Source organism: Eleutherodactylus coqui, chromosome 8, assembly GCF_035609145.1.
Source record: "Eleutherodactylus coqui strain aEleCoq1 chromosome 8, aEleCoq1.hap1, whole genome shotgun sequence".
Classification (NCBI taxonomy): Eukaryota; Metazoa; Chordata; class Amphibia; order Anura; family Eleutherodactylidae; genus Eleutherodactylus; species Eleutherodactylus coqui.
The window spans coordinates 58326528-58341725 of NC_089844.1; the positions used below are offsets into that span (position 1 = coordinate 58326528).

The following is a 15198-nucleotide window of genomic DNA, read 5'->3' on the forward strand; positions in this document are numbered from 1 at the left end:
ACAGCCAGGTTGGGGCAGGAAAGGAGAGAGATAGGGGACAGAGAGGACTGTAGAGATTCAGCAAAGTCCTGGGTGTGAATGGCCTTAATGTTCCTGTAGGTACGGTAGATAGGTGGGTCTGGAGAGATGTTAGGGAGCATGACAGAGAAAGAGAGGAGGTTAGGATCCGAGAGTGGGAGAGGGGAGTTAGTGAAGTTGGAAGTAGAGCAGAGACGGAGGAAGACCAGATCCAGAGTGTTTCCATCCCTGTGAGTGGGAGAGGCTGTGAGTTGAGAGAGACCCAGGGAGGAGGTGAGCGAAAGAAGCTGAGAGGCAGATGGGGAGTTGGGGTCATTAGTGGGGATGTTAAAATCATCTAAGATGAGGGTTGGAATTTCACAGGATAGGAAGTGGGCGAGCCAGGCAGCAAAGTGGTCCAAAAACAGGCGAGGAGCACCTGGGGGGCGGTAGAAAACTGCTACTCGCATGGACAGCAGACGGAAAAGCTATTCTGTGGGTCAGAATAAATATGGCAATACCAAATTTATGCAGATTTTCAATTTATATTACTTTTAAAAACCAAGAGAACCTTTAAAAAAATTGTTCTCTTTTGCCATAACTTTATTTTTACGTTAGTTGGGTTTTGTGGGGACTTGTTTTTTGCTGGGTGACTTCTAGATTTTATTGGTATAAATTTAGGAGTTCATACAACTTGTCGTTTACTTTTTATTCAAGAGAAGACTCGAAAAAAGCAATTCTGTCATTACTATTTTTTTCTAACCTTCACCATGTAATATAAATAATTATATATCGTAACAGTTTGGGCTTTACAAACACAGCAATACCAATTCTGTTTATTTTCTTTATATGAGAAATGAGGAAAAGATTTTTTTTACTTTTAATTCTTAAAATATTTTTAGAAATTTTATTTAGCTTACTTTAAGTTTTTTTTAATCCCCACAAAGGACTTGAACTTGCAATTATTTGATTTCTTCTACAGTGTACCATAGTACTTCAGTACTACATTGTATTTTTAATGATTGTCTATTAAGCCCTGCCACAGGCAGAGCTTAATAGACTGAAATGCATGGCAGCCCTGGGAACATGTAATTCCCCATTGTGTTCTGTTCTGTGTTACTACTTTTTCTAAATGGATTTGCAGGACCGCCAGCAGGTGTTTTGAGGTGACTACAGATACAATGTGCCCCTTGTCTACCCCACCCTTAATAAGTATAGGACTGCATTGCTACATTGTAACTGCAGTGCAGTCTTTGCTAGGGTTTTCTGGAATCGTACAAAAAAAGCTGCATTTTTACTACGATTTTGGGAAACCATGGCAAAAACGGCAAAATGTGAGGACAGCCTGGAGTTTATTTCCCTCCCCAAGCCCTGTGGTCCCTGCATTTGGTTAGTTTTGCCTGTAGCTTTGGGTTAGATGAAATGGATTGGGCATTATACTAGATAGATCCAGTTATTCTATTATTTCATATATACCTGTTGTAAATTTATAATTGTTTCTTTCAACAGCAGAACGGTGTTGTGTTTTTAACCCATGAAGGACCAGGCGTGGTAAATATACGACACCTGGTACTGGGCTTAAAACTCCGCCGATAGTAAAATTATGGTGGCGCTTTAAGCCTCCTGCTCTGCAATCAATTAGAGGCAGGAGGGGTTATCAGCTGTTAGTAACAGCTGATAACCCGGAGGAGAAGGCAGGAGGAGTATTTAACCCTTCCTGCCTTTTCCTTCCCCGAGTACACAGCGTTTATTGAGCACTGTGTACTGGAAAGTGAAAGTGGAAGGGTTTCTTCCACTGCAGGAGCTGGGGGGTCATGTGACCCCGGGGGTTCCCTGCTACAGCAGAGCTGGAGGGTCATACTAGACCCTGGCCAGCTCTGCCAGTGACTAGTGTCACTACAAGGGTTGTTTCCCCTGTAACTGGGGCTCCTATGGATGCCCCAGCTACAGTGGGAAGTGTCAAATAAATTTAAAAAAATGAATGCCCACCTTAGGTGTTATATAACGTCATGGGGAACATAGATAGTAAAAAACATGATTACATGCATAAGTAAAACAACAATATATACATAAGAAAGAAAATAACCCCAAACTGTCGCAGTATGCGCCCTGTAAACCAAAACCATACATATTATATATCAAAACATCCGAAACAAATAGAGGAACCCATTCCCATACTTTATTTTAGTATAAATATACTAAATAAAAAAAGATAACTATAAATATTTAAAAAATTCTTTTTTTAGCATTTTACCCCCAAAAGTCAACGAAAAAGATATTTTAAAAAATCCACCTATATGGGCGCCTACCCACTGGCGTTGCCGATTTTCGTGCGTGAAAAACGCTGCGTTTTCCGCGCGTTTTCCGTTAATTTCCATTGACATTCATGGGTGCATTAAGAGAAAAATAAGGACACATATGCAACTGACAGTTCCTATGTGAAAAATTGCAACGGACCGAAAAAAAAAACGCCAGTGGACAAGAACACATTCTATACTAATTGCTCTTCAGAAAAAGCGCAAAACGCAAAGGAAAAAAAATCGCCAGTGGGTAGGCGCCCTATGTCACGGAAAAAAACCACAGCAAAAATTATTTTGGTAGCTAAAGGAAACAAAATAGGACAGTAAAACTGCCACATGGTAAAATCCCAAAAAGTGTCTGGTCCTTAAGGTACAAAACAGCCTGGTCCTTAAGGGGTTAAGGTGCTTTGGCCAGATTTTCAATGCCAACTATGCTAAGTTTTTCAGCTTGACTCCTGAATATATAAGATTTTATGGATGTCTAATTACTCAATACATAACTATAAACTCTTAATTACTCAAGCGGCAGTAAGATAGCACTTATTGTAAATGGTTACCATAGCAACCATCCAGAAAATCAGTTTGTAAGTAAACAGGCTGAGCAATTCCAGAATAGAAAAATGCAAGCAGCATCATCAGAGGAAGAGCTGCCTGCAATATGACCAATCCACTATGCAAGCCCTGCCTGTAAATAGAGCTTGGGAATTGGCACTGACCATGCTGTAAATCCATCATAGAGACAAGGGAATACATGGCTGATGCATCCAGCTCTGCTGGAGATGCTTCGCTCTGTAACTTGGCTACATTTCACACTTTGGCTAAGTGTCAGTTCAGCCATGAATATGTTGCATTAAATATGCGCTCCAGAGAGTTTTAGACACATTCTAGCGATGCCCTGATCACTCCTCACAGCCAGGCAGCCATTGTCATCCTCCAGCTTCTGCATGCTCTAGCCATACTAAAAGTTCTATAGACCAGTCAGATTTCGCCTCTAGTTTGTTGCTGCTGCTCCTCTTTGCTGCCCTCTGCTGGTGCACATGCAATATTCTAGAATTTCAAAAGCCAACGCATGAGATTTCTTTATAGTGTGCTTTGTGAATGGCGTGCTATGCCATAATGATGACAGTTATACCTATGTATACTCAGGGACTGAATGCTATAGGACTCTGATGTCAAGCAATACACTTCATGAAATTCTGTCTTTCCTCGGGTACCTTGTTGCTACTTCAGCCTCTTCCTGACTATAGCTTGTTTACTTTAACTGATTTTACTTTCCTGCCCTGAACGTGGCTTTGCATGACAATTAAAGCCCATTAACTGAATCCGGAGCTATTGAATTAAATTGGTGAATCCAAACACGCAATTTTTTTTTTTTTAATACTCCTAAAAAAAATTGCAGCACGTCCAATTTTGTTCCGTTTCACCAAAAGTCTATGGAACTGTAAAAAATGCAGTGAAAACAGATGTGGCCTGCGTATTTACTTTTTATTTTTTTTAATGTATGTTGCCAGGAGTAAAAAAAGGGACATCAATTGGGCCTTCTTGTACACATTAAAAATGCAGTAAATATGTATGTAACATGGAAAAAAAAACATACATATGCACAAAAAATGCACATACACATGCTATGAAAACAAAAGTTGCCAACTGGGATTTTTTTTTTCTGGATAACTGATTCCAAAATCGCAGATTATATTTTTTACAGACACGTCCTAAAACGAGTCCTAAAAAGAGTCATGAAGATGGCAACTAAAGGCCCATGAACATGGAACGATGATCGCTTAAAATTCGCTTTAATGACAGTTTGAGTAACAGTTTGAGTGATCATCTTTGCATAACTCTAGTAGCTAATTAGCTACTAAAGAGTTAATGCAGGCAGAGCGGGATAGTGCTGCGATAGCTACAAGAACAATGCAGCTGTTTTTCATATGCAACCAGCTGCATTGTTCTCGGTGCTTTCAGCTGGTGTCCTGCTGAGAACTGCCAGTGGGATACCAGCTGATAAGGCTCATCGCTCATTTCTAGCTTGCTAGAAATGAGCGATGAACGAAGAGTGCACGACGGCCGCGCATTTAGACGCAACGGTTATCGCTCAAAAGACAGCTTTTGAGCAATAATCGTTGTGCCTACATGGGCTTTAATACAGGTCTATAGGTCAAATACTGATATGATTACGAGCATTTACTGTGAACTGTAGAATCACGATAATTACAGTCGTATTAACCAGCTCAGGCACCTCCAGCCTCAAAAAATCTTGGATGCATCTATTAGGTTTTCACAGACACCAGAAGAAAAAATTCCTATTTTTACAGACCATCCTGAATTTTTGAACAGTTGGCAAACCTGGTGAATACAGTGCGTTTTACATAGACCAAAATTGTATACACCCATTTTCTGCCGTGGAAATTCCGCAGCGTTTCCACTACATGTAAATATACCCTAATGCAAGTTGTTTGCCAAAACTAGGGGTGGAACCTAAGTGGAGAAAAAAAAATGTAAGAAGGACTTATGATCCTCTTTTTGAATCCAATACCAGTTTTGGCTATCAGCCTATCTTCATTGATTGGTCACTAGGCACCAAATCACTTGACTTTTGCACCCAAGTTGCTAAAGAGGCAGTGACATGGTGAATGGCCAGAAGGTGATCAACAGGGTCCGAATTCTGGCATGGACCCTTAAGTAATCTCGAGAAAGGGGAGTCTAAAGTTGTCAAAGCGTTGTTGACCCAAGGATTATTCCGATTTCCAGGTTGGAGTCAGAAAGGAATTTTTTCCCCTTAACCCTTTGCAATCCAATTTTGGATTCAGGGTTTCCTAGGGGGCTTTCTCTTTCTGCCATCATACAATGGCACCATCTGCTGGCTAGAGCCAGTACTGCAGTATGGGACATGCTGGAGAGGCCCCTGACAACAGAGTGGCCAGTAATATACAGTAAGAGTACCCTGCCGGACGTCTTCCGACATCGAAGCTGTACAGCCTTCAATCAGAATGTCTTCAGACAGTGGATTGGCAAGGGTTAAATGAGAAAAATTGGTTTCTACCTCATTATTTGTTGTTTTGTTTTTTTGCCTTCTTCTGGATCAACATTGGGGTGTAATAGGCTGAGCTGGATGGACATGTCTTTTTCGGCTTTACATGCTATGTTGCCATCATTTACATAGATACCATGTGATTTTTAGAGCGTGAGGAGGATAATGGAGAGCCACAGTTGGGAAATACTCTTACCAAACATCTTGCAGTTGCTTCTCCTGGGGAAAATGTATTTCTACTACTCTAAATGTTGTCAGTGCATAAAACTTTTATGACACGCGATGTTCTACAGCTCTGAAAACTCCTTCACTGGCCTATTTGAACTGCAGTAATTTTCCATGAATGTCTGTATCCATTTAGAAGTCTATAATTTATGTTCTACAAATAATGTCCAATTCGCTTTCTTTTGTTGCAGACGGATATGAAGCTGCTGCCGCTTTAATACACACTTTAGCCTTTTATAACAGTACAAAAGATGTTTAACAACTTTCTGCACTATAATAGGCTCTAAGCTTTATAATTACCATGAGGCATCTACATAATATAGTTCACAGGACTGTGGCATAGCATGAACCAGGACCTGAACATAGAATATTTGTCATTATCCATTTACGCTTCATATTATTATCTGGAGAGCATATTTAGAGGGGTTTTCTGGGCAATTTCTCTGGATCTATCTTCAGAATAGGTCATTAGTAGTTGATCAGTTGGGGTCTGCCACTCAGGACCCCAGTCGATCTGTTGTTTGAACACCCACTGTCAGCACTACAACACAGGGTATGGAGCGGAAGCAGCTGCTCCGACCCCTGAGTAGTGGCAAGCTTGATATACGTTGCTTAGCAATGGTGCTCTGGTTATATGTTTCTGAGTCTGCTTGTGTCAGAGCCCTCTCCAAATTATTCTCCTGAGGGTAAAAGCCCCGGGGTATTTATCTTCTTTTGTCCTTGTATTATTATAGTCCAGACACCCAGCAGTTTTCTTAAAGGGGTATTCCCAAGGTTGGCTTTTATCACCTATATACAGAATTGGAGATAAAATTTGAATAGTGGGGGGCTCACTGCTGACACCTCCACCGATCCTATGAACAGGGATCTCATGTCCTTCTCTTCTTCTCACTGCACCCCCCACAGTATTGTGGAAATTCACTGCGGTGTTGCTCCATTTATTTCAATAGGGCTGATGGAAATAGCCAAGTACAAGTGTTTGGCTATTTCTGGCAGTCCCATCGATGGAGCAACAACATGCATGCTAAACCCTCACTCCAGTCAATCACCTGCTCACTGCGTGGGGTACAAGTAGCCCACAGTGAGGAGGAAGAAACATGGAGGCCTTTGTTCTTGGGATCAGTGGTGAGAATACTGCTGATCAGGCTTTTATTACCTGTCCTGTCAAAGTCAATCTTGGAGCTACCCCTTTAAGGAGTGCATAGACTAGATACAACTATAGGATATTTTAAGATGTTCAGCATCTTGACATAAAGAAGACACTCCTGGATGCTTCCGAAGTGCAGTGAATGGGGATGTGCTGCCGTTCTCTGCACAGATGGTGGCTGAAAGTGCAGGGAAGAACTTTGAAGGATCGATAAAGCAGCACTGAGACCCCTTCAATTTCAGGATCCTAATATGTCATTACTTTTTGTGCTGGGGATTTCGTTTAATGTAAGGAACATAGAAAAAACATGTAATCAATGCATTCTTTAAACAGGTTCGTGGACGGCATTGAGACTGACTGTAGCTCTCCCACAACTCAGACGTTTGACTTCAATACCAAACAGTTAAGCCAAGAAAACTCACCAAGGTGTTCTAACTCAGGTAAGATACGTTCCATTCATGCATTGTATCACATTCATTGTTGGTTAGTTGCTTTATCTGTAATCTTCCCAATGAAAGTACATAATAATGTAACTTTATTTCCAATCTTGGGATATAGCCAGTAGAGGGCCCCTTGTTCTCCAATAGCTCACCATAGAACACCTTCTATAAGTCTCTGTCCATCAATGATGGTTAGCTGTGAACTTCATTAGCTTATTGTGGCCTTGCATGCAATCTAATAGACAAAACGTTTTTGGGTGCTCTTATAGTTGCATGGGTAGCTGCTAGAGATGAGTGAGCACCAAAATGCTCGGGTCCTCGTTATTCGAGTCGAGTAACGAACCCTATTGACTTCAAGGGGAGACTCGAGCATTTTTGTATGGGACCCGCCGATTGCCAAACTTTTTTTTTTTTCCTGTGTTCTCTCTCTCTCTCCCCCTCCCTCTCTCATCTGACATGTCAGCGGCGGGGTCCAACACTGCGTGATGCTCGCTCGAGTAGCGAGCACCATCGAGCATGCTAATACTCGAACGAGCATCAAGCTCGGAAGAGTACGTTCGCTGAACTCTAGTAGCTGCCCATACTTAGGGTTCTTTCACAACTGTGTATGGGCTCCATTTGGGCTTTCTGTCTCTCTGCTCCGTTTTTATGAGCAGAAAAATTGAATTACAACTGAAGAAAAAAAAAAGCGGAGCAGTTTTTTTCCCCTCATTTATTTCATTGGGGTTTAAAAAAGAAAAAACAACTAAAGGCAAACAAAAAGTTTTCAGCAGCATTATGTGTCCTTTGAAAAAAACAGAAACCAAACGGAATGGAAGCAAAACGGAAAGCCTTTTGTTTGCGTTCTGTTTTTTTTTTTTGAAACCCTATTGAAATCAATGGAGAAAAAACATCCATTTTTTTAAGGTTGAATTCCATTTCCCTGCTAGAAAAAACAGAGCGGAGACACGTGCTAGAGTTAATATTCGCTACTTGGGTGGCCAGATTAACTGTTAATGTTCGAGCACGAAGAAGCTTACAAATCGAACACAATATGAATGTGAAAGGAGGTCATCTCATCTTTATTAGCGCCCTATCTCAATTGATAGGGTGAAGTAAAACAAGTGTATCTTCTATCGTGCGGGAGGGGGGGGGAAACATGTACAAAACAATATATGGCTTTGTCTTGGAGAACTGCTGCTGATTACACCAAGGCCATCAGTCTGGTTTTCATGTCTCAAGTTGCTCAATAATCAAGATTGTCCAGTATGTCTGCAAAGCTCTCCTAAAGGAAAATGACAGAAATATGATATAACAGACAGAGACATATAAGATGGATACAAAAGGCAAAACTGATACATATTTACTGCTCTCACAGACGGAAAGCCCAAACCGAGCCCAGATGCAGGTGTGAAGGGGCCCTTAGACATTCTCTCTTGTAGCTCACAGAGAGGCAACTATATAGTGATGTAAACCCAATAAAAATAATATGCCACCAATAATAATACTCCATAAACGAGGGCTCATCTACAAGAGGATGTTCTAGCTCAGTGTTCCCCAACTTCAGTCCTCAGGGACCCCCAACAGGTCATGTTTTCAGGATTTCCTCAGTGTTGCACAGGTGATGTAATTATAGTCGGTGCCTCAGACATTGCTACAGGTGTTCTTACTATAGGATATCCTGAAAACATGACCTGTTGGTGGTCCCTGAGGACTGGAGTTGGGGACCCCTGTTCTAGCTGATGCTTTCATTCATCTTCATTCATACATCTTGAATTCATTTTCTGGTGGACACAGCTTAACTGCATTATTACTTCCCGTCTGTAAGTACAGAACAATATAGGAAAGTGTGTCAATTGCCAGTTTCTCCAGCTGTACATGCTAAACTCGATTTTCTTCTAGATGTTGACATTTTATACAAATAGTTTCTTTATATAAGGACTTGTTGGGGAATCTGGGTTTATCATGCACTATTGTGAATTATATATCATATACTATACATGTTGTTACTTTGTCATTCCTGTCTGAAATGAAATTCATAAAGGCTCCAGTGTATCCACATTCATGAAAAATGATGCAACTTTGTAAATAGACCGTGAACAGTAAGTAGCCTGATCTGCAACTATGCTCCCTTCTGTCTGTACCCCATTACTATGAGGATGCATAGGTTTGCATATGAGCTGTACACATAAAATGTCAATGAATGTTGCCGTTACTGCAGAGTTGCTTCATTTTTCATTGTAGATACAATAAATAGGTATGAAAGGTGTTAATATATTTTAAACTGTGTACTTTGTAAAGGGACTCTCCAGCGAAACACATTTTTCCATTCTTGCCCCCCTCACCTGATTGTCTGTCACTCTGTGTATTGTAGCCACTTCCATACAGTGCAGCCCCCTGTATGATGTATCCATCTTGATGCTGAGATTTTTTACTTTCAGATTCCCATCAATCCCATGATGCATCAGCACAGCATTAGCTGAGGCTATACCATTTTTTTTTACCCGCCAATAGACAGCTTAATTATTATTACCTTCTATATTCACATAAATAGACTACAGAATATAATTATACAGTTAGAAGGATGAGCTGTGAACTCCTCTATTACAACTGTGGGACAGGAGCTGTCTGATCATCATCAGTAAGGCTAGGGTCACACAGGGCGGATTTGCCGCGGTTTTGCCGCAGCAGATCCGCCCGCGGCAAAACCGCCCGCGGCCGCTAATCCCGGGATTAGCCAGCCATGTGGATGAGATTTCTCAGAAATCTCGTCCACACGGGACGGCTAATCCGCTGCGGTAAATCCGGTTGAAACCGCGGCTGCGGCCGCCGCAGCCGCGGTTTCAAAAGAAGCAGCATGTCCATTCTTCGCTGCGGCCGCACTCTCCTCTATGGGAGCGCTGGCCGCAGCACGGCCGGGCCGCTTCAAAACCGCCGCGGCTTAAACCGCGGCGGTTCTCCCGGCGGAAATCTCGCGGTTTTTGCTGCGGCCAAACCACGAGATTTCCGACGAAAATCCGCCCTGTGTGACCCTAGCCTAACTGTGACAGGAGTGTCTGTGTTACCTTGTAGGCAGTTTCTGTGATAGGTGCATGTAACAGCAGCACACAGACTGTGGAACTGACTTAATTTGAAAATACATAACCCCTAGTAAATCTGGGCTGGTCAGAACTGAGATCATATGACCATCTGAGGAAAAAGAGATTGGGAAATCCGGACAAAAAGAAACAACTAACCAAGGTGACACCAGGCCACTTATATATACTAGGTGGATAGATACATAATGAATGAATAAAACAAATCACCAGAGTGGCCTTTTGAAGGAAATCTTTCACCATAACAGACCAATTATTAGATCCTCCACCGTGTTTCCCTCAAAATAAGACCTTTCCCAAAAATAAGCCCTGCCCTGATTTTTCACGATTTTCTTTTTTGTTTGTTTGTTTTGGGGGGGAGGGGTTAGGGAGCTTGAAATAAAAAAATCTCGCCCCAAAGAAAAGCCCTAGTTACACTACATTAAAAAAAGGAATACATTACCTAGCAAGCTCCGTCCAGGTCCCTCCTGCTGCTCTCCAGAGGTCGGGCACAGTTCTTGCAGTCCTCAGCTGCTCGCACAACATCACTTCCTGGTTAAAGTATTCCTAAATTCTGCCTCCAGGGAGTGATGGCTGTGATTAGTTCTTTGACCGCTGCTCAGCCAATCAATGCAGTGCTCAGTATACCAATCACAGCCATCGTATTGGTTCATCGAGTGCTGCATTGATTGGCTGAGCAACGGTCGAAGAACCAATCACAGCCTTCGCTTTCTGGAGGTGGTATTTATGAATCCTGTAACCAGGAAATGTTGTATGAACAAGCCAAGGACTGCAGTAACAGGAGCTGTGGAGAGCAGCGGGAAGGACCTGGACTGAGACTACCAGGTAAGTATAATAAGATCTCCCTGAAAATAAGACCTAGTGCTTCTTTGGGGCAAAAATTCATATAAGACAGGGTGTTATTTTGGGGAAACATGATAATAATCCTAAAGTCAAGCTAGGACAGATTCCAAATTATTCAGAGCAAGTCTATGTAGAGTATGACCCATATAATCATAAACACCAAAACCTTCAAGATCAATTTAGTTGGAAGCATGAGATAGAAAGTCCGGAGCTGGCCGGATACAATTAAAGCCAAGAAATTCTGAATACAACTCAAAGCATGCAATGTGACCCCTCTTGACATGGCTGACTTCCTAAGAGATCACAGCTGAGAAGAACGTAATTACATATTCATATCTTAAGATAGATGGCCTTATTTTGTAAAATCTTAAAGTATAACTAAACTTTTTCAAAACTTTTGACGTGCCACAGTGACATGATAGAAGTTTTGATTGGTGGGGTCCAGGTACTAAGACCACCATGATCACTAAAACTAATAGGCAGAAGGGGTTTGCTGGGTGCTGTCATTGTGAGCCGTGTACAGTCTCCTTAGACATTGTATGTACACTGTGCTGCCATATGGTGCTTCCTTACATAGCTGTATTATGGAGATTTCCTCCTCTAGGAGCAATGTGTAGGGAGAATAGCTTTAGAATATGACATCTGATGGACCATGGTGCAATTCTATTTTGTTTGATTAATACAGAATGAAATCTGAGACCTAGAGAGATACAGTAACACACAACAGAAGTCTATTGATCCTGTATCACAGTAAAAGATGTACGGCGCTGTAATACTGTACTTTGAATTAACTTAGCTTTTCCCAATGCAGGATAGAAAATGATGACAACATTGATCTGACCACTTTATTTTATCTGTGCTGGTTTTCAACAATGAGTCCCATAGTATTACTGGATATGTAATTGATATTCTTATGTGATGATGACAGGTTCCATAAATGATGGTACTCATGTAGCAGATTGGCTTCTGTGATACCACGCTGAGATTCCACTACTGTGATGTAATTCATTAACTAAATTTAACTTGCCTTTTAATTTCTTTTAAGCAGAGAATACAGAGACCAGGAAAAGCATTGTGAAGCTGAATCAGGAGGTGAGGTCCTTACTGAAATATATCTGCTGAATTAGTCCGTTCCTCTTGTACTATAACCCAGTCCTGCCCACATTCTAGCATACCGCTCAGCTTCTCATACAACCCAGTCCTACCCATGTTCTAGCAGCTCAACTTGTTTTAGAAGCAGTCCTGCCCATGTAACGCCGCTCAGGTTGAACTATAACCAAATCTTGCCCATGTTCTAGCATGCCACTCAGCTTGTTCTATAACTCAGTCCTGCCCATGTTCTAACCTGCGGCAAAAATTACACTATAACCCAATCCTGCCCATGTTCTAGCATGCCACCCAGCTTGCACTATAACCCAACCCATGTTCTAGCATGCTGCTCAGTTTGTGCTAGAAGCAGTTCTGCCAACATTCTAGCATGCCGCTAAGCTTGTACTATAACCCAATCCTGCCCATGTTCTAGCATGCCACCCAGCTTGCACTATATCCCAACCCATGTTCTAGCATGCCGCTAAGCTTGTACTAATGCCCAATGCTGCCCATGTTATAGCATGTCGCTCAGCTTGTTCTATAAGCCAGGCCTGACCACATTCTAGGCTACCTCTCAGATTGTACTATAACCCAATCCTGCTCATGTAACAGCATGCCGTTCAGCTTGTACTATAACCAAATCCTGCCCATGTTCTAGCATGCCAGTCATCTTGTTCTATAAGCCAGTCCTGCTTATGTTCTAGCATGACGCTCAGCTTGTACTATAACTCAGTCCTGCCCATGTTCTAGCCTGCGGCCAAAATTGCACTTTAACCCAATCCTGCCTATGTTCTAGCATGCCACTCAGCTTGTTTTATAAGCAGTCCTGCCCATGTTCTAGCATGCCACCCAGCTTGTATTATAACCCAACCCTGCCCATGTTCTAGCATGCTGCTCAGTTTGTACTATAAGCAGTCCTGCCAACATTCTAGCATGCCGCTAAGCTTGTACTATAACCCAATCCTGCCCATGTAACAACATGCAGCTCAGCTTGTTCTATAACCCAGTCCTGCCCATGTTATAGCATGTCCCTCAGCTTGTTCTATGAGCCAGGCCTAATCACATTCTAGCCTGCCGCTCAGCTTGTACTATAACTCAACCCTGCCCATGTTCTAGCATGCTGCTCAGCTTGTACTCTAAGCAGTCCTGCCCACATTCTTGCATGCTGCTAAGGTTGTCACATAACCCAGTCCTGCCCATGTTCTAGCATTCAATTTAGCTTGTACTATAACCCAACCCTATCCATGTTCTAGCATGCTGCTAAGCAGTCATACCCATGTTATAGCATACCACCCAGATTGTACTATAACCCAGTCCTGCTTATGTTCTAGCATGCTGTTCGGCTTATTCTATAAGCCAGTCCTGCTTATGTTGTAGCCTGCCACTCAGTTTGTAGTATAACCCAATCCTGCTTATGTTCTAGCCTGCCGCTCAGCTTGTACTATAACACAGTCCTGCCCACGTTTTAGCATGCCGCTCAGCTTGTACTATAACACTGTCCTGCCCACGTTTTAGCATGCCGCTCAGCTTGTACTATAACACTGTCCTGCTTATAGTACAAGCTGAGTAGCATGCTAGAACATAAACAGGACGGTGTTATACAGTAGTACAAGCTGAGCCACATACTAGAATCTTGTCAGGATTGGGTTATAGTACAAGCTGGGTAGCATGCTAGAACATAACCCAATCCTGACAAGATTCTAGTATGTGGCTCAGCTTGTACTATAACACAGTCCTGCCCAGTTCTAGCATGCCGCTCAGCTTGTACTATAACACAGTCCTGCCCAGTTCTAGCATGCCGCTCAGCTTGTACTATAACACAGTCCTGCCCAGTTCTAGCATGCCGCTCAGCTTGTACTATAACACAGTCCTGCCCAGTTCTAGCATGCCGCTCAGCTTGTACTATAACACAGTCCTGCCCAGTTCTAGCATGCCGCTCAGCTTGTACTATAGCACAGTCCTGCCCAGTTCTAGCATGCCGCTCAGCTTGTACTATAGCACAGTCCTGCCCAGTTCTAGCATGCCGCTCAGCTTGTACTATAACACAGTCCTGCCCAGTTCTAGCATGCCGCTCAGCTTGTACTATAACACAGTCCTGCCCAGTTCTAGCATGCCGCTCAGCTTGTACTATAACACAGTCCTGCCCAGTTCTAGCATGCCGCTCAGCTTGTACTATAACACAGTCCTGCCCAGTTCTAGCATGCCGCTCAGCTTGTACTATAGCACAGTCCTGCCCAGTTCTAGCATGCCGCTCAGCTTGTACTATAGCACAGTCCTGCCCAGTTCTAGCATGCCGCTCAGCTTGTACTATAGCACAGTCCTGCCCAGTTCTAGCATGCCGCTCAGCTTGTACTATAACACAGTCCTGCCCAGTTCTAGCATGCCGCTCAGCTTGTACTATAACACAGTCCTGCCCAGTTCTAGCATGCCGCTCAGCTTGTACTATAACACAGTCCTGCCCAGTTCTAGCATGCCGCTCAGCTTGTACTATAACACAGTCCTGCCCAGTTCTAGCATGCCGCTCAGCTTGTACTATAACACAGTCCTGCCCAGTTCTAGCATGCCGCTCAGCTTGTACTATAGCACAGTCCTGCCCAGTTCTAGCATGCCGCTCAGCTTGTACTATAGCACAGTCCTGCCCAGTTCTAGCATGCCGCTCAGCTTGTACTATAACACAGTCCTGCCCAGTTCTAGCATGCCGCTCAGCTTGTACTATAGCACAGTCCTGCCCAGTTCTAGCATGCCGCTCAGCTTGTACTATAGCACAGTCCTGCCCAGTTCTAGCATGCCGCTCAGCTTGCACTATAACCCAACCCATGTTCTAGCATGCTGCTCAGTTTGTGCTAGAAGCAGTTCTGCCAACATTCTAGCATGCCGCTAAGCTTGTACTATAACCCAATCCTGCCCATGTTCTAGCATGCCACCCAGCTTGCACTATATCCCAACCCATGTTCTAGCATGCCGCTAAGCTTGTACTAATGCCCAATGCTGCCCATGTTATAGCATGTCGCTCAGCTTGTTCTATAAGCCAGGCCTGACCACATTCTAGGCTACC

The 15198-nt window shown here is 42.9% G+C and overlaps 1 protein-coding gene across 1 annotated transcript in view; it reads left to right on the forward strand.

Moving 5' to 3' along the window:
- Window positions 1-15198, forward strand: part of LOC136576410 (potassium voltage-gated channel subfamily H member 8-like) — a 463162-nt gene that overhangs the window by 442060 nt on the left and 5904 nt on the right. The window contains exons 13-14 of the mRNA XM_066575676.1: window positions 7031-7137; window positions 12103-12146. Of these exons, the coding sequence (XP_066431773.1) occupies window positions 7031-7137; window positions 12103-12146 (151 nt within the window). The remainder of the gene's footprint in view (window positions 1-7030; window positions 7138-12102; window positions 12147-15198) is intronic.